This window comes from Diadema setosum, chromosome 18 (genome assembly GCF_964275005.1).
Source record: "Diadema setosum chromosome 18, eeDiaSeto1, whole genome shotgun sequence".
NCBI classification, from domain to species: Eukaryota; Metazoa; Echinodermata; class Echinoidea; order Diadematoida; family Diadematidae; genus Diadema; species Diadema setosum.
The window spans coordinates 27314030-27338576 of record NC_092702.1 but is presented as its reverse complement, the minus strand read 5'-3'; the positions used below and the strand labels follow the sequence as shown (position 1 = coordinate 27338576).

At 36.7% G+C, this 24547-nt stretch overlaps 2 protein-coding genes across 2 annotated transcripts in view; one reads left to right on the top strand and one right to left on the bottom strand.

Annotated features, from left to right (window-relative positions):
* Window positions 1–79: 79 nt before the first annotated feature.
* LOC140242097 (BLOC-1-related complex subunit 7-like) lies at window positions 80–7102 on the top strand. Its single transcript, XM_072321857.1, has 5 exons — window positions 80–209; window positions 3618–3680; window positions 4087–4130; window positions 5083–5103; window positions 6961–7102. Exons 1-5 carry the CDS (start codon window positions 96–98, stop codon window positions 7010–7012), a joined length of 294 nt encoding a protein of 97 aa, XP_072177958.1. The 5' UTR covers window positions 80–95; the 3' UTR covers window positions 7013–7102.
* A 10167-nt stretch (window positions 7103–17269) lies between these two features.
* The window catches only part of LOC140241794 (vesicular integral-membrane protein VIP36-like), a 9324-nt gene continuing 2046 nt past the window's right edge, over window positions 17270–24547 (bottom strand). Inside the window, exons 2-8 of the mRNA XM_072321545.1 lie at window positions 23992–24107; window positions 23152–23266; window positions 21894–21976; window positions 21364–21525; window positions 19896–20010; window positions 19035–19148; window positions 17270–17481 (exon numbers count right to left, since the gene is read on the bottom strand). Coding sequence (XP_072177646.1) covers window positions 17318–17481; window positions 19035–19148; window positions 19896–20010; window positions 21364–21525; window positions 21894–21976; window positions 23152–23266; window positions 23992–24107 — 869 coding nt within the window. The 3' untranslated portion in view covers window positions 17270–17317. The remainder of the gene's footprint in view (window positions 17482–19034; window positions 19149–19895; window positions 20011–21363; window positions 21526–21893; window positions 21977–23151; window positions 23267–23991; window positions 24108–24547) is intronic.

The following is a 24547-nucleotide window of genomic DNA, read 5'->3' as shown; positions in this document are numbered from 1 at the left end:
ACGATTGTAAAATTGGCAATAAATGAATTAATCGCTAGTTTCAGTTTCGTCATCAAAAACAAAAAACAAAAAACAAAAACTTCATTTATTCAGAAATGGCCATGCAACCACACAATATGGATCCGAGGCTACCACAGAAAATTCAAGAAAATGTCGCAGACTTGGGTTCTCTCGCTCGTCAAGTGCTTAGAAGTTCAAAATCAAACGAGGTAAGACCTAGTCCTAGGAGTCCTCTTGTGTCATTTTCTTCAATGGCTTTCACACTCACACTCAGAGTCAGTTACCTGCAACTCGACGAACTGACGTCGAGTGACGAGCTGATTTACCCATACCCAGGCCAGGCCAGGCCAGCTGCAGCTGCCAGGCCAGAGTATTCCAGAGTGTATACCAAATATGTGTGATTGTCATTGTGAGACAGAGTCTGCTACAAAGTACACTCGCGTGTTTACTTGTGATGTGATAAACATGTATTACTGAACTTGTAGTTCTCCAGTCTAAAATGTTGGTAAACTTTATATACAATCATAGTATCATACACAGACTATCTACACAGCACACAGAATCACTCACTACCGGCCAAGGCAGTACAGTAGATAAAATGCCTTTCGAGTCATTCTCGTCTGTGACCAATGCAATGGTGACTGTGCAATGTGTAGTGCATGGTGTCAGTATTGCGCTGGTGTGCTAATGAACTGCAAAGCCAAAAGGTTTAATGTAGTGGAATGGAGGCATACATATCTATATGACATGGGTACCGTACATGGTGTTGTAAACATATTAAAAAGGCTCCAGTTCAACTAATGTTTAGAATTCTAAGGCCTAAATGTTTTGTTTATAGAGATTTGAATGAATATTAAACCCAAGCCTGATCGATGATTCAGGCCCTGTCATACTCATACAGTCTTATCATCATTACGAAACAGTATATAAATTACAAAGTAAAGTATTTTTATTAATTTTAAGGAAGTGTAAAAAGTTGTAGAAATTTATCTTTAATGTTCATTTTGAATTTGATGTATTCCTTTCCAAGGCAGTGATGTGTTGAAAGTTTATATCCATCTTGAGGCATGTTGAACTTGAAACTCTATTGTAGTAGTAGGCCTACTTCTTAAATGATGAATTACAAAGTAGGTATCCTATTTTGTGTACATAACACATTGTACCATTGCATTACTCGGCAGAAGACCACTCAGAAACAAAAAATGGATGTTGTTGATAGAACTTCTAGAATTAGAAAGAAGAAAATATGCTTAAGAAAATTTTAGAAACTCATTTTTATGTAGGTGTTTTGCTACTTAACTTTGCAAAGACTTAAAGGACAAGTCCACCTTCATATACATGTGGATTAAGCACTAGTGCAGTAATATTTGTAGAACACATCAGTAAAAGTTTGGGGAAAATTGGACAATCCGTTCAAAAGTTCTGAATTTTTAAAGTATCTGCACAGTCACTGCTGGATGAGAAGACTACTAGAGTGTATGATGTCACATGCGTACAACGATATTAAGAAAATATAAAGAGAATTTCACAAAATTTTACTTTTTGGAAAAAGTGCACATTTCCTCGACTTGTCACTGACGTATTCCCCCTTGCCTTCGGAAAGAGGGAAGTCAAGTGTTCTTTTACTATGCGAGAAAAGTGAAAATATCTTGAATTTTCCTTATACTTTCTTTATATCATTGTACACATGTGACATCACAAGCTGTGGTAGTCTTCTCATCCAGCAGTGACTAAGCAGAAACTTCAAAAATTCATAACTCTTAAATGGATTGTCCGATTTTTCTCAAATTCTTGCCAATGTGTTCTATCATTATTGCTGCGTTCACTGAATCCACATGTCTATGAAGGCGAACTTGTCCTTTAAATGGCTCCTGGAATGCCTTTTCTTCATAATCAGCACAGCAGAGGATTATCAGTTGTGCTGCAGTCTTTGTGTTGTTTGTTCTTGATGAAAACATATCCATATCTTCATGGTATTTACTCATTTGTAGAGTTTTTTTTTTTTTATGGAAGTATATTGGTTATGTAGTTAGTCAGTAAAAGTCTCAATGGGAAAAGATAGCAAAATCTTCAGTTGTGGCATGGGAGAGGGTGTGGTGTGTTTGTATGATAGTGTATGTATCAGCATGTTTATTGCTTCTTTGTTCTTCCTTTGTGTATCCTGCCTCCATCACTTACAAAATTGTTATAGATTGTGTGTGTGTGCACACGCATATGTTTTTCTATTCTGTATTAAAGGGTACCTGTGATTGCAAAGTATTACATGGTGCATTTTGGTTCAATTCTATCCTCAGTCAACCAACTGAAGACCTTCCCTGTTTTAGCTTTCACAAGCTCCTGCGGAAGACAGCTTTGCAAGTTACTTTTGCTTGATGGATGATAAATCATTGAGCTCACTAGTGTACATAAAGGCTATGCTGGGATGGTTGAAGGTCAAGATGCTGTGTTTAGGATGAAGTGTTCCGGCAATTCCATTAACTTCATCCTTTGGTTTTTATTGGGGTTTTTTTTTAGTCTCAAAATGTTGTCAAGATATTCATATAAGGCCGCATATTTTCAAAATAATTTTTTAAAACCAAATTGTAATTTCGTCATCTTGGTTTTTGTCCCCGCCGAACGAGTTCGAGCAGGGGACTATAAAACGTGCTCCGTACGTGTGTGTGTCCGTGTGTCCGTCCGTCCGTGTGTCCGTGTGTGCGTCCGTGTGTGATCAAAATCTTCAATTTGCTACTTCTCTGTCATTTATGAGCCAATTTTGATTCTGTTTGCTTTATATGATAGCACAACATGGGAGCTTTGAAACTTCTACACAGAATTTCAGTCGTGACCTTTGACCTTGACCTTTGACCTATATTGTACATTTTGCTACAGAATGCTACTCCTTCGCCATTTCTAACCCGATTTCGATTCCGTTTGTTTTATATGATGGCACTAGGTGAGGGCTTCAAAACTTCTACACAGAATTTTGACCTTTGACTTCTTTGACCTTTGACCTTGATTTTTGACCTGTATTGTACATTTTGCTACAAAATGCTACTCCTTCGCCATTTCTAACCCGATTTCAATTCTGTTTGCTTTATGTGATGGCACTAGGTGAGGGCTTCAAAACTTCTACACAGAATTTTGACCTTTGACTTCTTTGACCTTTGACCTTGATTTTTTACCTGTATTGTACATTTTGCTACAAAATGCTACTCCTTCGCCATTTCTAACCCGATTTCGATTCCGTTTGCTTTATGTGATGGCACTAGGTGAGGGCTTCAAAACTTCTACATAGAATTTTGACCTTTGACTTATTTGACCTTTGACCTTGATTTTTTTACCTGTATTGTATATTTTGCTACAAAATGCTACTCCTTCGCCATTTCTAACCCAATTTCAATTCCGTTTGCTGTATGTGGTGGCACCAGTTGAGGGCTTCAGAACTTCTACACAGAATTTTGACCTTTGACTTATTTGACCTTTGACCTTGATTTTTGACCTGTATTGTACATTTGCTACAAAATGCTACTTCCGGCGGGGACATATATTACGCACCGCGTAATTTCTACTTTTCCTTGTTATGGATTATCATCACACTCTTGTTTAAACTGATGTGCATTATTTTCTCCTTCTAGATGTTGTTGCATGCAGCGAAGAGCTTCGCCTCACAGGAGGGGACAGTGGAAAGTTCACTACAGGTAAGATTCTTTTGTCCATTTTAGTATTGATCATCTCTACCCTATATTGTGAGGAGTGTACAAGAAAAAAATAAAGGATGTATCTATATACATGAAAAATATGCTGAACATATTGTGGGAGACTCCTTTCTGTATCATTGTTACTAAGGACAGATAATGCAGTAACACAATTTTCATGATGCTAAATACACTGTACTGTATTCAGAAATGAGGTTGAATTATTTGTATGTGTGTATAGACATATATTTGTTTTATATTCAAAATTGTTCATTTTGTGTGTTTTTTTTCTCTTCATCATGTTAAATTATAAAGAGAAAGAGATTTGAAGTTAAGGGAATTTGCTGTTTTCTTTTCTTCTCAAAACCACTCATTCATTTGTAAGAATTATTTTATTTTATTTTAACAGACACTCAAGAAAATGGAAATACTTGCCTCACATCTCAGATTCCAGTGAGTAAAACCATGATGCAAGAATGGAAGTGAAGCTACGACAGGTGTTCATCATAATCAGGCTTTAACATAGTACATGTACTTGGGCTTGTAGCTTGCACATTTAGTGTACAATCGGTACACTGTATTTTACACAGAATACAGTGCATTACTTTTAGAAAAAAATGAAAATATGGGGATCAGCACATATACAAAGTACAATGTATGCATATTCAATATCAATCAGTAAGTCGCTTTTGAGTGATACATATGTATCCATTTGTATACTGAAAATAGAAATGCAGTCATCATTGTGCTAGGCATATTGAAGGTTCGGAATATGGCATATGATTCAAATCTACATGTAATTTGACTCCACCAGATATTCTTCACAGTAGATATATTTATACAGTATATAATGCAAGGTCATTCATATTTACTAGTGCAAGAGCTTTTAGATAGACAAGTATTAAAAGCTGTGTCCAACCAAGCTGGCTTGAGTTTTGCAGGCAGATGAATTTTGACAAAGAGTTTAAAACCAGTGATGTTAGATATTCATCAGTATAAATTCATGGCAGTAAGAATTTATCCAACCATACTCTGCCATACTTCCAGTGTACAGCACCTGTTACATTTCTCTGCTGTTAAATTCATCAAAACATTCATATTATAATGCTTGAAAACATTGTATGCAGAGGGAACTTTACAGACTGCTGTGTATATGGTTGTTTCTGTGGTCTAGTGAACTTAGAATTTGAGCTAGTAGATGTGTAAACAACTCACAAGCTCTGATGAACAATGTAAAAAAAAACAAAACAAAGATGGTTGCATGTGTTCAGTGTGTCCTGTGCTGTAATTCCACTCTACCTGGCATGTGTCTGCAAATAGTAATACATAGTAGTACTTGTACTCTCATGCATAACTACAATTAAAGTTATCAAACTTTTAATTCTTTTTCCCCCTTGCTTTTCAGGGCAGAGGCAATAGAGAGAAAGTAAGTTAGACCCATATTTTACACTTTATCATCTTTTTTGCCAGAGCAGCTATTTGAGTCATTCATTTTATGAATTATAGGGCCTACATCTTTTGCTCATATTTGAAAAAAAAAAATCATGATAATGCCATCAGTTTTGAAGAATTACTATGAGACAACATCAACAACAAAACAAATAAATTAAGACAGACAAATAAAGGGAAAAAATAAGTAAATATATAAAAATAAATGAATTAGTAGCCTAGACTATGTGTTTTTAATATATTGTAGGTCATTTTGTAATATTGCAATGTTGCCTTTCATGTTATGCACATGACAAAATAAGTGATGATTTCTTATACACAGCAAAAAAAAAAAAAAAAGAAGAAAGAAAGTACATTTGTAAATGCTGAAAGCTATTGTATTATATACCATATTGAAGGTAATTTAATTGGCTATCAACCTGGTAGGTCAACAAAAAGGGAAACTTTATGCATGAGTGAACACCTTGTTTTTCTCTTCCAGGGCACAAAAGTAAAAACTACACAAAAGTAAAAACTGCAAAACTGAACAAGTTGTCATTCATGCGTATGTGCTCTTCCACAGAACGATAAGAATAAACAACAAATTTCACACAAAAAGAAACGTGAATTAAGTTGCAAAAATAAACCTTTGATCTTTATGATATCTTTAAAGCCCAAAAGACCCATTAAGTTGCAAAAATAAACCTTTGATCTTTATGATATCTTTAAAGCCCAAAAGACCAGTGAAGGCTAAAAATAATGAAGGAAAATAAAACATCTTATGTCAAATCTAAATTCAAATGAAATAAGAAGTACATTGTAATAATCAACAAAAATGGTAGAAATTTGAGCTTTTTTTTCAAATTAGGAAATTGTAGATAATACATGTATTTATTTCTTGAAATTGTCACATGGATTTTAAGTCACTAGATTAAAAGAAATAAATAAAGAAATTCTGCTCATTTAGTCATCTTTATGGTTATTATTCCCTGTCATTTGAAGTTTGACTTGACAGAAAATTTTTATTTTTCCCCTTTAGTTTCCCACTTTGTTTTTCTTAGAGGTTATAAAGAGATAAAGAGAACAAAAACTTATTTCCCTGTTTCATTCATGTCTCTCATTGTGTTAAACTGGTCTTTTGTTGTCAGTGTTATGGTGAAGGGCATTTGCAAATGAAAGAGAACATGTCAATTTTTGCAATTTTTGATGTTGTGCCTTGGAGGACAAAAATGAATATGCTCACTCATGCCTAAAGTTTTCTTTTTAATTAACTTATTAGCTTAATAGCCAATCAAATTACCTTTAATATGGTATATAAAACATTGATTTTCCTAAAAATCTTCTATGAAAAATATGACCTCGGAAAAGTGTTAACTTTCTTTTCTTTTGCTGAGTGTACTTGTGCTTATGATACTCAATGGAGTACATTTTAAGACAGTATAGATGAGTCTGTATAACATACCAGTTGACAATAACTAAGCATCATAACGAGTGCAGTGTATTGCCAATGATGTGAGAGAGACAATTTGGGACTCAAGAAATAGCTTCGACTTAGAGAAAATTCGACTTATGAGGGATTAAAATCGATAAAATATAAAGAGAAGAGGACTCAGAAAGACCTTTGACTTAGGCGATTATTTGACGTATGCGAGGTCAACTTAAAAGGTTGACTGTACAACAATTTCTAGGCCATCACAGCTGAGTTTTAAAATGTAACAGATTGTACTTCTTCTGCCGAAGCAAAGTGACATCATAATGTAATATAAACAATGTAGGGACTTATTGCACCCTTTGAGGGCTTTACTCATGGTTTGTGTATACTTGTTTTTATCTTGGACTGACCCCTTTGCCACAGTGTTGAGGTGATGGACAACATTCAAGACCAACTCAGTACCCTCCAGAGATGACAACAACAGTCACCTGAGGTTTCCGTGGAAAAACCATCTCAGTGTCAACAAGACAAAATGCCATCAGCATCACCATCATGCATGTAGGAGTGCATATTTCCCTCTCTGGCAAACCAAGGATGGTTTGGAAATGTTATGCCTTTCAGTTTCAACCTCTTCTGACCTTGGACAGTGTGTAAAACACTGGGATTTTCTTTGTCAATCAGCACTCAAAGTGCACAAAAGCTTAAGATGCATTCCTTCATGATGCATTCTGTAATTTATAAGGTGTTGGCACCCCTAGATATGCCTCTCTCTTGAACTGTGGCACCACAAACAAGTATTGTTGTAAGGCTGTTGGTTGATGTGAAACTCATTGCTGTGTTCGTTCACGAGTATGATGTTAGCTCAAGCATGAACTGCAACCAGACACGCATAGTATGGTAGCCCTACTACGTATCGACCACCCTTATTGAAACCGACCGCGTATAATTCGCGCACTGAACACTTAGTACGCACTTCTCTGCGCGCAAAGCACATAAAAATGGATTGGCTTTGAATGTAGATTAGGATGGTGTGGGAAAACGCGATAATTCACTGTTTATTAATGGTTTTAATCAAGGACAAAATTTCGAATGAATAATTTCACCGAATCGTAATGACAGCACAATGTAATGTCTATGGAAGTTTCTAAAAGGCTTCTAAAAAGCTTCGTACAACACGGTGTCCAATACAACTCGGTTTAAGTGCATTGTCAATGCAAAATCAGCGGTCGATCCTGAAAAGGCGATTTACCGCGGGGAGCTGAAACGAGGCCACGCAAGTTCGTCGGCGATATTTTTGCACTGAAACTTCGAATCGAAAAGGGAACAACGGCATTTGTTAGAGCTGGATTTTCTCAATCACGTAGGTCAAGTTTTTTACGTGAATTTCAGTGTTAAATATTCTTATCAAGCAAATAAACATTAGGCGGTCAATTAGTAGTAGGTCCAACCCTACATAGGCAGCTATCATTTTACACTTTTAGGCTACTTTGCCATGACCACAAGTACAGCAATAGATGTACATAGGCCATGGATGTGATTTGCATGTGTAGACCTTATGAAGTTGCAGGAGATGACTTGAATGTCTAAGTGTTGAAAGATGTTAAGAAGTGTATGGTTTATTCAGGGAGGTGCTAGAGAAGGAGAGGCAACTAAAGCTCTCCTTTGAAGTCATGCGCGGCACCGCCGAGAAGTTATGCGTTCAACTACAGGTGTTACCCATGTGCTTTGACAAAAGAGAGCATCAATAATCGGGCCTAGCGCTCTCACATCTAGAAATATTTGCTCCTACTGCAATTCGCTCTCTCTTTCAATGTGATGGCAACAATGAATTAATGTACCTTGAATTGGAGCAGCGAATCAAAATGCAGTGTAAAATTCACAATTTTAACAGCAAATAGTTTAAAAACACGCTGGAACACGCTTTAACGGAGTACTTTATTTGAAAGATCAAAATATCCCCTTATTAACAGATAGAAAATTAACATGCGGAAATGTGCGCATTATAGAAAAAAATTAGGTTTTCATGAGGGCCTAATTTTCATTTCCTTTCGATTTGCGAATTACGAAGAAACTAGAAATACATGTTAATAATATTGAATTCTTTCCTAAACTATTCTAAATCAATTCGAGTATTTCATTTAAAATTTTGCGGTGAAATAAAGCTTGTAATTCAACGAAAGGTGAAATGCGTTCTTCGTCTCCGAACTTCGTCTTGCAACTAGAGCGGTGCCGAGCATGACTTCAAAGCGTAATGGAATGCTAGACATCCCATTGTAACGCCTTGAACCCAAACATGTGTTTGCATGAATTACGAAGAGTTGCCACTCCATCTCTGTAACACCTCCCTGGTTTATTACGACATTCTGTGGGTCAAGAGTTAGTGCATATTTGTACACGATAAGTACAACTGTAATTTGGAACTTTGAGTGCTAATGCTAGCCAGACTCATTCAGAATATTGGCACAGAGCCCATTTATTGTCACTCTGTATATTTACAATGGTAGTTCTTACATTCCTTTTCCCATTCAGGGATTTTTTCCCCTACAGTTCAGTTGCAAAATCAAAACTTTAAAACTACTACTAGGGTACCAGTTTGTCATGGACATGTATACAAGTTGCACACATACAGTGTATTGCATATCTTTACTACCAAGGTGTAAAATGCCATAGGAAGATCAACATCTGCTGAATTTTGCTCCTCAGAATGACCCAACCCCACTAATACGACTGCTGAAATTTCTTTGGAAAACTTGATCTACTTTATCACTTCTTTTTAAGGCATGTGTGCCTGGTCTGGGCATATCTCTGAATACCGTAGATGAACCACGAGGGGTTGCTATCATTCATTTTGCTTCCCCCCAAATGTATTAGTGTGAAAGTGAAGCCCTTGATGTATTTTCTGCTTTTTATGTACTTGTGCAATCGTGTGCTGCTGGGTACCCGTACAGGTCATCTTAACACTGTGAACTTAACACTGTCAACATTACTGGCAACTGAGTGGCAGTGGGTGGCAGTGGGATTTTTTTTTCTCCCATGACTGGAGAGTATCTGTTTTATCCCCCTCTCTCTTTCTTTCTCTCTGATAAATTTGTGATAACATACACGTATAAGGAAGAGAAGAAGTGTTGTAAGCCAAGAAATGTCCATTTTGTATGATTCATTTTATTCTTTTGTACATCACACATAACAATACATTGCAGTTTATACAGTTTTGTCTGTAAAAGTTTTGATACGCACATAAAAGTTGATAAATCTAGAAAAGTATGTGTAGTTGTCCTGTATCACTTTCCTTGTTTTACAGACCTTCCTCTACATTGTCATTACATACAGGTGTATCATTTTCTTTGAATTAATGTTTGGAGAGAGTTTGCTTGCAGTTTCAGTGTTATTTTCTTAAGGTAGAATTAAAATAGCAAGATATTCAAACAAATTTTACCGTAAACTTCTGTTCCATATAAAATACATGAACAAGGTCAATTCTTCCAAATTTGAGACCCACTTTAAAGAACGAAAAGATGCACCGTATACAAATACAGTACCTAGTACACATGACATACACTGTACATGTAGCAACATACATAAAACAGAAAAATCCACTTGTCCAGAGGAGTACATAATTTTAATTTTTATACTTCCAGACCCTCCTCAGTAGCTAGGAGGGTTTCTGTGAAGCAGATGTAGTCTCTGCGAAACATCCCCATCGACAAGATACAGACTGATTTTAGGTTAACGACATACGATACTCTGATTAAATCACATAGATGGATGATAGCTAAGATGAAAATTATTCAAGATGGAACATTCATTTGATGAGTGAAGATGTTAATGAATGGACTTCAGTACAATGTAAGTGGAAAATGTGGTAAAATGGGATGTCACTTACTGTACAATAAAGTACCATGTACAGGGAGGTGCATATCTAAGAACACCAGTTCTTCATAATAAATCTGATTACACACTAACAAAAATAATTGGATTACGTATTAAACTTTGTTTGGAATGGTTCTAGTTTTGTGCTACGCAAACTAGAGTTGCTGTACCTGGTCTGTTTATGATTTCATACTGTGTCATACAGTGGTGAAGCAACAGAGGGCCCTATGCAAAATTGCACTACGTCATAGAGAATAGCGTGTGTGTACATTTGTCACTGTGAATGGTTGTGGCAGCTTTCTGGCAGGAGTGTGCATTGTCTAAAGTAATAAGCAGTGTATTAAATTCATTCATGTATACAGCAAATTATCTGTGAAAACTTTGCATTCCTCTCTTTTTGTCCTCAAGAGTGCATAATATCACTTCTTACAAGTGAAATTATTCAACATAAATTCTATTTTAAAAAAAAGAAAAAAAAATCTACTTTGTAACTACATTATCTACAATTTCCCCCAAATGGATCATGTAAAACTTGACCCTCACACTTCCTTCAATATCACATTCTATGTTATGGATGCATTCTCTTACAGATAAATTCATGTACAATGAATATAATACCCTTATTCACCAATAAATTTGAGTTAACTGGAAGCTTGCTTTAGAGCCACATACTTTCAACTATTTCTTCCCACAGGAATATGCACATTTCACTAATTTACCTTGTGATTCTACTCAATAACTACACTATTGTTGTTGCCGTTTCTTCAGCTTTGCTGAAGGACGTATTGAAGGTATTGCTATTCAAGGTCCATTTCATAACATGTGACATAAAATGCCTGTGCTTCTACCTTTATTCTTCCGCCCCATGTTCTATATTAAATGACCACTTCATACTGCTATTTTTTTAAGGGCCATGCTCACACTTCATCTTTTTGGTGAAAATTTCAGGGCATATTAGAAGATGAGACAAGAAAAACTAAAACTAAGTAAACCAACGAAATACAGTGCTTATGGTTTATGAACATTACATAATACATGTATTACATGTACTTCTTTGCTACTACAGAGATACAGATGTTTTAAGCTGCAATTATATTGTGTTATATTTTGAATTAGAATAATACTGACCAACTTTGCCATATGCTTGAAGTAACTAAACAAATTCCAGAATACAACATACAATGCTTCTGCAGATGAGAAAAAAACAAAACAAACACCCAAACAGAAAACAGACCAATGTGAGATGACAGTAATTCTTGTTCCTAGGAATATAAAAGGCAAGTATTTGATGGCACAATATGCACTCACAAATAATCCAATACAGTATACACACCAAAATATGTTTTTGAATCCACAAAATCACACAAAAAAGAAAACAATATTGTGAAAACATTAGTGTGAAGACCATTGTGAAATTACACAAGATATGTTTGGATGAGAGCACTATGAATAGACCTACAAGAATTCCACCAACTTTTCTCACCTGAATTTGCTCATGTGATTTACGAGTGTTAACCAGATCATATAAACACTAGGAACACTGCATTTTTGTTTTCAGTCGAAATGCATTGGAAACTATCGATGTCCTCCCATGCCACCCCAAAAGTACTGACTTGGCAGGCAACGAAATGAAAACAATCTTTACATTTAGCACATTCACCATATAGCATGATTACCAACATCACACAATCACAAAAAGATACTAAAATGTGTTATCGATTTCAGAGTGACTTGCATGTTGTGCACAAAAAGAAGGGGGAGAGGAGTACCGTCTCTTTTTAAAATTATTCCTTACATTTGTACTAACAGCAGGAAAAACTTATACTGATCTAATACTAGGCATGTGTCGGTCATACACTCCATGAAAGAGCGATCAAGGTTAAGTGACTTACATTGTTTTCCTGCTATCTTGAAAAAATACATATATTTCCTCCAGTACACTGATCAGAATACATGTACATAAAGGGCATGGTGCCTGACAACATCTAGAATTCTTTAGTTATTTTGATTACAATGAAGTATTTGGTTTTTGTTTTTTCAAGATAACGTCATCAATAGTCCTGTACTTATTTCAAGAAATCCCCCTACATTCACTGGCATCGGGCTTTATTTAAGTGCTTTTAAATGGAAACACTTGCAGTTGCCACATCACCAAACTATGGTATCTTTAAATGGAAGACAGACTGTGCTGAAATAGATACATTGTAACAGATGCATATGTAGGTCTGCTCCATTCAGCAGTTACAGTTACCCTAATGTGACCACAAAATGCAACTGTAAACAAAATCGACATCAGTCATGCACCCCAATTTCAATGGCTATAATAGTGACATAACTTCACATCATTGTAGACAATTTTACAAGTTTTTTTTAAGTCAGCTACAATGTGCCACACTAATGTACTGGTTTTCTGGCTATTTGACACATATATAAACCAGTCACTTGCAATACACACTTAAACATGGATTATACTTGTTACATTACAAAAAAAAAGAATAAAGGAAAACAAGAGACCCGCGGGTCTAGCGCTCACCTGAGTATCGCAAGTTCACCTTTCACGCAGTCACTAATCTAAATTATTCACAGCTCTACTAAAATTTGACCAGGCTTCTCAAGTAGAAGATGAAAATGTACAATAAGGGCCGAAACTTTTAAAGATTCCTTAATTTGGGGGGATTGGGGGCCCCCTGGGGCCCTCTGGGTGGGGCATGGTGCCCATTTTGATAAATTGAGATCCTGACCCCCTGGGGATGTTACCTGCCAAGTTTGACGAAAATCCATCATGAGGTTTTCAGGAAGAAGATGAAAATGTACAATTCAGGCCCCCATTTGGACCTTCCCAACCCCCCCCCCCCCACCCCCAAGAGGGGCACCCCTGGATTTGCTATGAACAAATTTGAAACTACAGTCATTAATGTACTCACTCATAGTATTATCTTAGCTCTATAACTTCTGATTCTAGAGAAGATTTTTAAAGATTCCTTCATTTTGGGGGGTTTGGCCCCCCCTGGGGCCCTGGGTGGGGCATGGTGCCCATTTTAAAAAATTGAGATCCTAACCCCCTAGGGATGCTACCTGCCAAGTTTGGTGAAAATTGGTCATGGGGTTCTCAAGAAGAAGATGAAAATGTATAATTTAGGCCCCATTAGGACCCCTCCCCACCCCCCTCCCCTGGGTTCCAAGGGGGGCACCCCTGATTCTGCCATGAACAAACTTGAAACTACAGTCATCAATGTACTAACTCATAGTATTAACTTAGCTCTATCACTTCTGGTTCTAGAGAAGAAGATTTTTACAGATTCCTTAATTTTTGGGGGGTTTGGGCCCCCCTGGGGGCCCCCTGGGTGGGGCATGGTGCCCATTTTAACAAATTGAGTTCCTAACCTCCTAGAGATGCTACCTGCTAAGTTTGATGAAAATCGGTCTTGGGGTTTTCAAGAAGAAGATAAAAATGTAAAAGTTTACGCACGACGGACGACGCACGACGGACGACGGACGACGGACGACGGACGCCGGACGAAGGGCGATCGCAATAGCTCACTTGAGCCTTTGGCTCAGGTGAGCTAAAAAGAAGTGAACAATGTCTACACATATATTTAAAGTATCTCTTTTCACCATCAGGTTGTACACTCGTGCCATCTTCTTCAAGATATTCAACAGACCCTCGGATTAAAGAAATTAAGTTCAATACAATGTACAACAAAATACACTTGCTTCTTGCATCATATTGCTAAATAATAACAATATCATAGAAAAAATTGAGAAGAAAAAATGGTTTACCACAACATCTAATAATGCATGCAAACAGCAACAATGACCTGAATCATGTCGAACAGGGAGAACATAATCACAACCATTAAAAAAAAAAAAGAATGAGGAAGAATACAAACAAACAGATAAACACAGTTATGTAAACCACAGTGCTCAAACTACATGAACTACACTTCAGTGGTATCTATCAGCCAGTTTATGTGGTATTATGGAAGTGATTATGACCAGTAAGTCCATCATTACAAGCCAGACACTGATGCATCACTTCATGCACATCAAAATCCTGAAAACAACCCTAATACTTGGTCCCAGCCTAATGAAACTAATATACTTGATGGTATTTATATGTAGTGATGTTTACTCATGAAATAATTTAATTACCTAAGCAAGTTAGGCAAACATTTGTACATCTTTTTTGTTTTATTTTGTTTTGTTTTGTTTTGTTTTTTCTTCTTTAAACAGTGAGGTATGAAAAATACATCAAGATTTTTTTTTTTTTTTTTGACTAAATTGATCATTCTGGAAAATTTCTCACAGGACATATTTAAAGTAACACTGAAAAGTTTCTCTTACTGAGTATTTAATACTTGTCTGGAAAGTGACACAATATACAGTGCATTTTGAGATGTTTGATTAACAAGATCAGCTGAATAATGATCCACCAACACAAAATGTTTCAGGAGACAATGAACAGCTTCCCTTCATGACCACAAAGGTGATGAAAGCTTCCAAAAGACAGTATAAATGCAGTGTGCCACCAGTTGTCACGTGTGATCATATAAAAATGGTCCATCACAGCCCAGTCCACATGACAGTATATACCATGCATATGAATATACCTTTGATGCAAAACCAGGCCATTCACATACTAAAACACTGTATAATTCATGTCATATCCATTTTTTCAATACCAAATGTATTCTAGGAAGTAAAGCAGCCTGATTTATGTCCCTTAAACACTTCTGTGTTCATAAGAGATACTGTACGAGCTGAAATTTTCGCGTACAGATATTTTCGCGAATTGCTACTAGGAGGACATTTTCACATGTTGTTAATTTCGCGGTTGCGAGGTCTAACTGTACGTATCTATTCGCACGTTGTTATTTTCACGTGTTGTTATTTTTGCGGTTCAAAGGCGATTCGCGAAAATTTCAGTTCGTACAGTAGTCAAATAACTTATTTTTGAAAAAGATTTTTCTACCTGTCAGGCAAAGTGTCACACCATAAGATAGAACCGACAATCTGTGAACACCACCTTATTCTTTCTTTTTTTTTTTTGTTCTTTTAAATTTTCTTTAACAAAATAATCAGACATAGGAAACTCTCCAGTAAAAAAAAAAAAAAGCATGCAAATTTATTTCACACAAGAGCAACAAAATCATATTTCTCAACAAGTGCAAGAAACTTAGAGGGGGAAATGTGATGCATTTGATGTGTATTTGGGGTTTTTTTTTTAGTTTTTTCTTTTTATTTCCCTTTCTTTAACAGGCTATCCAACCCACAAAGTTAACATTGTGCAGTATGTGAAACAGTGACATATTATTACATAAGCCTGTGTTAGGACTGGCATTTCATTCTTACCCGACTGAGCTTAGCTCATCACACATGTCGGTCCACACTTTTCGGTGACATGTTTGTGGTTGGGTATTCCATGGTTTGTTTGGCACAAATCTCCCTGTCTGGATAAGGAATTTCAGTTGTCATGTGACATATTTTTACAGGAAAAAACCTTGCCTGGCAATGACGGGTACTCCTTAGAGATGATCTTGTGCACTAAATGCACTGGAGAAAAAAAAAAATCTATACAATACTATGGTCCCGTAATTTAAGCAATGTTGTTTATACAGCCAAAATTCAAGGGTTTACCAGTGTCACTTTGATTTCATGGCAAAGGCACAGGCATATTACATTAATTCACAATGTATACAGTCAATCTTGCCTTAGACAAATCTATTTGGATTGAAGAAATATATAGCTTTGACTTAGAGAAAATTCAACTTATGGGGGATTATAATGAACTGAATATTAAGAGAAGAGGACTTGAAAAGACCTTCAACTTAGGTGATTATTCGACTTAGGCGAGGTCGACTTCAGCCGGGTTGACTGTACATGTGTCACTCTGTAAACTTACCACACTGTTTCACACATAATGTGAGTATCATGGATTGGCAAATTTGGAGAACAAGAATGCTGTAAAACATTAGGAGGTTAGAACTGCTCAAAATGTTCAAGACTGCAGACACATGTTAATCCAAAGGAAGGAATTTCTCTGTTGCACATAGTCTATTGAGTTAGAGGGTGGGTTAGTCAGAAAGTAGTTCGCATATTTTGTAAACCACCAATATCAATTTGATATGGCTGCAAACAACCCTTGAAATTCTAACAACCCAAAACACACCACTTACAGCACTCACTTGCAACTATAACAGTGCATCAAAGATTCCATCTCAGATTTGCCACTGAACTCAACTGGTTCTTATTGAGTTTTTTCGATCAGAAAAGTGTGTACACTCTTGTCTGTAGCATGGTAACCCCATGACTGGAGTGCACTAAGAGACAAAAAAAAAGAAGAGATGCACACACTTTTTGAAACACGTACACACACAAACAAACAAACAAACAAACACTCTGTTACACTGGAAGCAGTGACAGAGACCAAAGTTTGATGTCACTGTTACTGATATTCACCCATATACACTGTGTATACCTCAACATCCCCAGAGCAAAATACTGGTATGCTCACAGCTCACATCCACTTCCCACTGGAACCAAGTTATGGAAAGAGAAAATGTTATATGATCTCAAACCTTTGCTCTGAAGATAAACACACAAGAGTAACACAAATAACATAGCTGTTCAGAAAATCAATCAACTTGTGTTCAATTTTCACAAACAAGGACACCTCCGTCCTTACTCGTAAACAAACATGAGATGACATGGTTGTGCCTGCACTTCCGCATTTTGATACCACCTCCACTCACCTCACATGGTATGTCACACATGTACATAGCCAGCATGAATTGACAAAGTCAGTTGAAGTGTGCCATACCACGGAATACCTCCGCCCCCCCCCCCCCCACCCCCACCCAACATGCAAATTGTGTGAGAGCCATAGGCTGGCTTTATCGATCCCTGTTTTCTAATAGAACCGCTTCCTCTGGTAGTCCTGTTTCTTCTGGAATACCACCACGCCGACGATGATACAGATGGCGATGCCAAGTATGATGCAGAAAACAATGAGGAACATCTTCTTCCAGCTGAGGGTCACGTTTCGGAATGCCCCCTGCGGGTCGTCGACGTGATCTGCACAAGATGCAATGATAATAGCATGGAACTTTAAACAGCCTTCCACTGCAGTACTACTTGAGTCACCAGCAATACTGAAAATTACCAGAGAAACCTTGTTATAAAGAGGACCTAAAAACTATGACAATTACTTCGTTATATCAGCTTTTTCATTATATCAGGGTTCAAAAACTTAAAAATGTAAGGAGTTGGGACCTGCAAAATCACCATGTTATTAGAGCATTTTGTTATATCTGACTCCTTTATTTCAAGGTTCCACTGTATTGTAGTTCAAGAAAGGTTTCTATCTTTCTTTAATTTATTTTTTTTGTTGTTATCTATTTTGTTATTTTTTGTTCTTATTTTTTTGTTCTTTTTTTTTTTAGCTGCGCCTGGTAGTTACAAGCAATGGCACACACAAAAAAAAAATCACACATTTTAAGAGGCTTTCAATAAAGTTTTCTTCTAGTCTCTCCCCACAAAAGACAAGCTTCAAATTATTCACCAACTGAATATGGTGCAAATCATACAGTATCAGGTTTCATTTCCACATGTTGTATAATGCTATGCCCTACATGCCCAGTCCATGTAAGACTAAACAAAATCAACAGGGACAATTAAACTGGCATGTCATTTTCTCTCTTTAAAGAGAAATTCAACATGTTCAAGTAATCTTTCAACAATAGAATCGCATCCAACTTAACAGCAAAGGTTTCACCATATCCAATCTAAAATTGACCTATGGGATATTCAGTTCCATATATTGTCACAGAAGTATTAGTAGTAACCATTATATACATTCAAATTATTAAAATGAAGTGATGATGTAATTCATAGCAACACAAGTGTTCACTGACCTGCACACAAATTAATCTTCATTAAATTTCCTATCAACACAAAATTCAAAAGCATATTTTTTTTTTCTTTCCATCGAATTTACTTGCAATAGTAGCCTTGCAATACTGTCGTTTAGAAGAGAGGGTTGATAAATGACATTTCTATTGTGCTGTTATATCTTTAGATGTTTTCATTTTTGGTATGATAAAATTCAACAACACGATGATAAATATACACATAATCCCGAAATTGAGCAGTTTTCAGCCGTGGTTTTACAACATACAGGTATATTTAAAGTAGAAGCTCATCTGTAATGGTACTTCATCTGACATTGGTGATAAATTTTTAACTCGCTTATTGACCCTCTGGTGATCAAGGTGAAGACGGGTTAGTTCGCTACTAAGGTTAATTGTGTGTAGTGAGATCAAAAGCTGAACACCAATTTCCAACATACAGAGATGGACAAACTGCAAACGAAATGCCTTGGTTACTGTAAAACATGATATATTCGCGGCATGAAATTTTCGCGAATTGGAGCCGACGGCCTTTTTCGTGGCATGAAATTTTCGCGAATTGCCAATGGCATTCAATGCATATGGTGTACAAAAGAACTTTCGTGGCCATTTTAATTTCGCGAATCTTGGCGCTCACGAAATTAAAATGCACGCGAACATTCCTCGTTTTACAGTACCCTCCTGAGGAAGGAGGCACTATTGAGGGAGAGTACTATTCACCTCTGGGGGGACTGAAAAAGGCAGCCGAGGGCTGGAGCTTGCTGTAATCTGTGTCCTTATCTTCATCCTCCGCCTCAAGCTGGTAGACTTTTATCGAATTGATGTCATGGTTATCTATGCACGCAATAAAAACATACACTGTCAACTCTGCGAATATCGATATTATTTTTTTTTACACAAATAATATGATAACAAAAAGTGAAATTACATCATACATTTGACTGACCACAATCTCCTCTGTTTCTTTTTCTTTCTTTCTTATTTTGAGGAGGGGGGATGTGTACTGTCCTACAGTTTGATATTTAAATATGCCATCAAGACTTTCAAAATTATTTGCATCTTCATAATAAGCCAGCAAAAGAAATCAAAACCCCGGCAAAAATGAATTATAGAAAAAGATGAACCGAAAAATCAGGTCATCTATACATATACATCTTTTATTTCTTGCAAACTGTGAATCCACTCTGGCAAAGTGAACATTTGTGCTACCTGTCTTATGCACATTTCACCATACTGACCACATTGACACTATTACATAGAATTACATCAACTGGGAATTTGTTTGATAATTGTCAAAAAAAAATATTTTAAAACCATGTTGGGAAGCCTTTCATTATTTGACCCACTGAGTTTCCATTTCATTGCAATATAGAAATTCATTGAAATATAGAAACATTAAGTTACAGTGAGTTGTAATGAAAACTCAATTCAAATGTAGTAGATTTAAAAAAAAAAAAAGAATAATATAAAATCGAGCAAAGTCAAATCAATAATTCTGGCTGACATCAAAATAAAACTTGCATCAAATCCAGGAAAAATAAAGTTTATTCAAATCGAGTCAAATCATATTCAGGGCATTACCTGCTAACTGTCCTGTAGCTGCAGAAGCCCCAAAGTAGTATCCAGTGGGAAGGACAATCTTGTCAGTGTCTACACAGTGCTGCCACTTGCCTGAGCCTGTTATGTCCATCATGAGCTATATGGAAGGAAATTTAGATGAATGTGAGCTAGCTTGTTACCATGGTGAGATAGAGCAACGAGAATCATTCATGTTTGTTTGTTTGTCGTTTTGACAGTCTACCTTCAGGCAACAGTCATATGATCTCCAGTCTGTATCAGAGACTCCAACCCAAAGCACCTTCTGATCTGGAGATTCTCCCGCCTGAAACCCCTAGCAAACGGGAGACTCCAACTTGATGTGTGCGAAGCGCGAAGTTCCTAGGGTTCTAGATGCTCTCTTGTGCTATCTAAGGCTTATTTTTTTCAACATACGATAGAAATAAGTAAGAAATCCCTTCCAACGGGAGACAAAGAGCCAGGGCGGGAGAAATTAAATCTCAAACGGGAGAACGGGAGATTTTGCAAAAATGGGTTCTCCCGTCGAAAACGGGAGAGTTGGAGTCTCTGCTGTATTTCTAGGAAAATCATCCAACTAAACATTTAGTGGACAAATATCTATATAAGACAATATTAAGTATTCTGTTCAACATGAGATCCAAATTTCCCTTTACATTAAAGGTACTAGCCCACATTTGCAAACCCACGAAAATCAAAACTGCATAAAACAGGTCCAATATGACTTCAAGTACAAGTTATAACAGTGACATACCTCACCTGTTGCTCTTTGTCTTTACCATTCGATAAAAGAGAGAAAATCATCGTTTTAAAATCAATTTTCAAACCGGGTCAACCCGACCCAAAATCGAATTACGAGCGCGGGCTAGCTACGCACATTAACTTACACATGTATCGCATGCATGTAGTACGTGCATGGACCGGAGCTATCGAGCGTTTTTATACGCATGCATACGGTGCATTTTCACTTATTTTTATGAAAGCAATGGACTAATTGGAACGAAATTTTGCACAGGTGTTACTACAATCATACCTAAACTCCATGCTAACTATGAGACCAATTGCTGCAGTGGGCTAATACCTTTAAGAGTTCATCTTTCACAAAGTGTATAATACATACCAGTAGCACTCTGATGTAAAAAAAAATGCTACAAATTTCAAAATATTGTACAACTATAAATTTTTCACATGAAAGAAACTTTCGCATATTTTGCGAGCCAAGGTACACAAAGTAAGATGGACGAAAAAAGTTTTTGTCAACACAATGCACTGGATTCAAGCAGTAATTAACTACAGTTTTATGCCGCAATTGTTTCTGGTTTCATGGTAAAATTTGTAAGTACACAAATTATTCATACTGAAATGTGGAAACAAATTCCACTACTGTGGAAACATTTTCCAAACATTTTCCAAATGTGGAAACATTTTCCACTACCCACTCAAATGAAATTGGTTTTTATCACAAGTTACATACCGTTAGTCTGTTCTTGAAATATCTCAGGGCTACATGGGTGTCATGCTCTTTATTCCTGAAGGGGGCGTGGCAGCCAGCCAGCTCAGTGTGGGTGCCGTCTCGGTCGTGATCATAGTGCATGGTGCCATTGTTGATCTGGGCTGAGATGTATGGATGAGCATGCTATGGGAAAGGGGGGAGAAATAAGAAAGAAAGATAGGGTTTATAACCTGTAATATAAGATACCCTTGTGATCAAACACTGCATGTTGACAAAACAAACAAACAAAAACAAAACACATCAAAACATTTTCATTATGCCTAAATAGTAATGCAATTATTTGGATGCTATGATATAAGTATTCATCTACTCATCATGATGTCAGTTTCAAATGTTCTAAATATATACACATACCTTTCTTAAAGTCCTTTGGTGAAAAAACAAAGGCAGTATGCAAAATCTCATCCAACAGTTTAAAAAAGTAGGATTACATACATGTGTGAACACAGAATGTACATAAAGTATACTGAATCCATTTAGTGAGTACTCACATTGTGTGGTCCATTGTGGTTGCTGTATGTATCAAAGAAGATTCCAAGACCAGTGAAATAATCCATGTTTCCAAACACAGGACCTGGCAAAAACAGATGGGAAGAAAAGTAAATCGATTCATTTAAGTTTTCAATTGAAACTCACTGTCATGCTTTAGAAAGAATACCACGGCTAGCATTAAGTTTTTGCATGAGCAGAAAATACTTGACTTTACATCTAAGCACACAGAAAAATGCACAGCACAAAGATGAGTGTTGGAATTCACCACTGATTATCTTATGTGCAGGTACAATGTAACTTTGCACTTAAAAGTCAACAAATGTGGGAATGAGGAAAAACTTACACAACTTTTGCATGATTTGACATAAAGTTCATTTCAGCACCCATTTGAGTATTGATTTGAATCCTGGGTAAGGTATCACTGCACGCACATCTGTCAACTTATAAATGCAAGGTAATCAGGATTTCGGATATGGTCTGCAGGTTTTTGTGGACTGAAGAATTGCCAACATAAACAGAGTACCAGCATTGTTTCACAAAAATACAAAGTGAAAAGATACTACTGTGACATCACAACTGCATTCACAAAATCAACACATGTCTGAGGTATTAATTTAAAATTCCTCTCATGTCTCTTTCATGAAGACAATGGCAAAATCAATGACATGATATTTCTGCATCACTCTCTAATATGTGTCCCTCTATCCATGATGATAACCTGTTTTAGAGAATAGCAGTAAGAAGGACTACCAGGCTACGGATATTCCATATGCAACTTTCATCTGTTTGTGCAATTTCATGATACACATATGTTCAAAGCATATTGCTTCTAAATTATCAGGTCCACTGCTTTGAATATAGTTAAGCATTGGCAGCATGCAAACACATACAGTGGAGTGTAGGCTAGCCATATAATCACACACACATGGTTGCACCTTGGTGCAGGCAGGGGCCATTGATATCAATATCACATTTTGTTCTTTGTTACAGAATTTTCATTCAGTGATATCTTGTTTACAGAGCATCAACCCTATTATAAAGTAAAAAATACTTCTCAAATGTCCTGTTTTGAAGTCATTGGATTTTTTTTTTTTCAGATGAAAATAGTTGTGATATGTTTACACATTGCACATCTGTCAGATAAGAAAAAACAAAACAAAACAAAACAAAACAACCACCAAAGTCCTTGCCACATAACACATGTAGTGAACAAGAAAGAAATCCTCACATTACATTTGTCTCTATCTCTGTGCATACCTGTTTTCATGCGATCCTTTGTGTACCAGATTGCAAAGCCATCTCCAAATAACGTCTTTCCTTGGCCATGAACACTGAAGTGAAGATGCAACTCCCAGTTGGGAGACTTATTTGGCTGAAAACAAGACCAGAAATACAACACTGACAATTTCCAGACTGACAAATCCTTTAATAGTTATAGAAGGATATCTATGATTAGATTGGTGCATAACTTTGATCAATGAAAAAAGAAATACAATTCCTCCCAAGAAAGGTGAAGAAATGAAGGCAATGATTTAGACCCTCTTGAAAAAGAACACCAAAAACAAACACACACTAGCTGAGTATAATTTATGGTAGTTCTTCAAAATGTACAACTAAACAATATCAATCTATACAGGAGAAAATGATTGTATTTGTCATATGTGTCTCATAATACTTTGGAACACCCATTTCAATAGAATAAGTTCCTCATGTTGGTATTTGAAATATATTCACGAGATATATTCACCCCACCCAGTATCAGCTACAAGGAAATACATATAATACAGTCCTGTATATACAATGAAATGGATGCAAAGTTATACTATATATTTGGTTAAAAAATTCAGAATTGTCATTCTAGTATGAGGTGAACAAAGAAGAAACAACACAGTTATCCACTTTAGAATAAAACTCTTTCAACAAGGGGGGGGGGGGGGTAAGATCTAGAAGGAATACTATGTTAGTTTTCTTGGTAGATACTTTCAAAGCTATGTCTATGATGATAAAAGTAAGATCTGGTGCAAAGCCTGAGCCTTGCCACCCATCCTGCAGGATCTCTGAAATCTTGATGGGTGGGGGCAACGGACTTTGCCTTACCACTTTGTTCCAGACGGCTCCACTCATGCTCTGATGATCTGGGGTCAGTCTGATGTAGCTGTTGGTGATCATTGTACTCCCCATGATGTCCCACATCGGAATACTGGCACCAGCTCCTACAATGGGAATACGGTGACAGTGACAGGGAATACAGTGACAGTGAGAAAAACAAAAACAAAAACTAATTAGCTGACAAACTCAGAGATATTTTCCAATCAGTTCTACATTGATTGTGAAGGCAACCATAATTGTTTGCTCCATTGAGAGGTATTGAAGCCAGGAGATTGGTAACTGTACTACAACTGAGGCATGTCAGGCTTGGCTAACAAATTAAGGCACATGGATTATCGGTAGCTAAAAATGATCTTGTTCTCACATGACTGTGATATTCAGGTTGAGGAAATCTTCCTTACCCTGGCCTTGAGTTAAAACCCTGATGCAAATGGATTTTTCCAACACACACCTAGAGCGACAGATCAGTCAGTATTTATCGGCAGATATAAATGTATGTTATACGGAGATTACATCTGACTTCACAGAATCCCTCTCCTATACA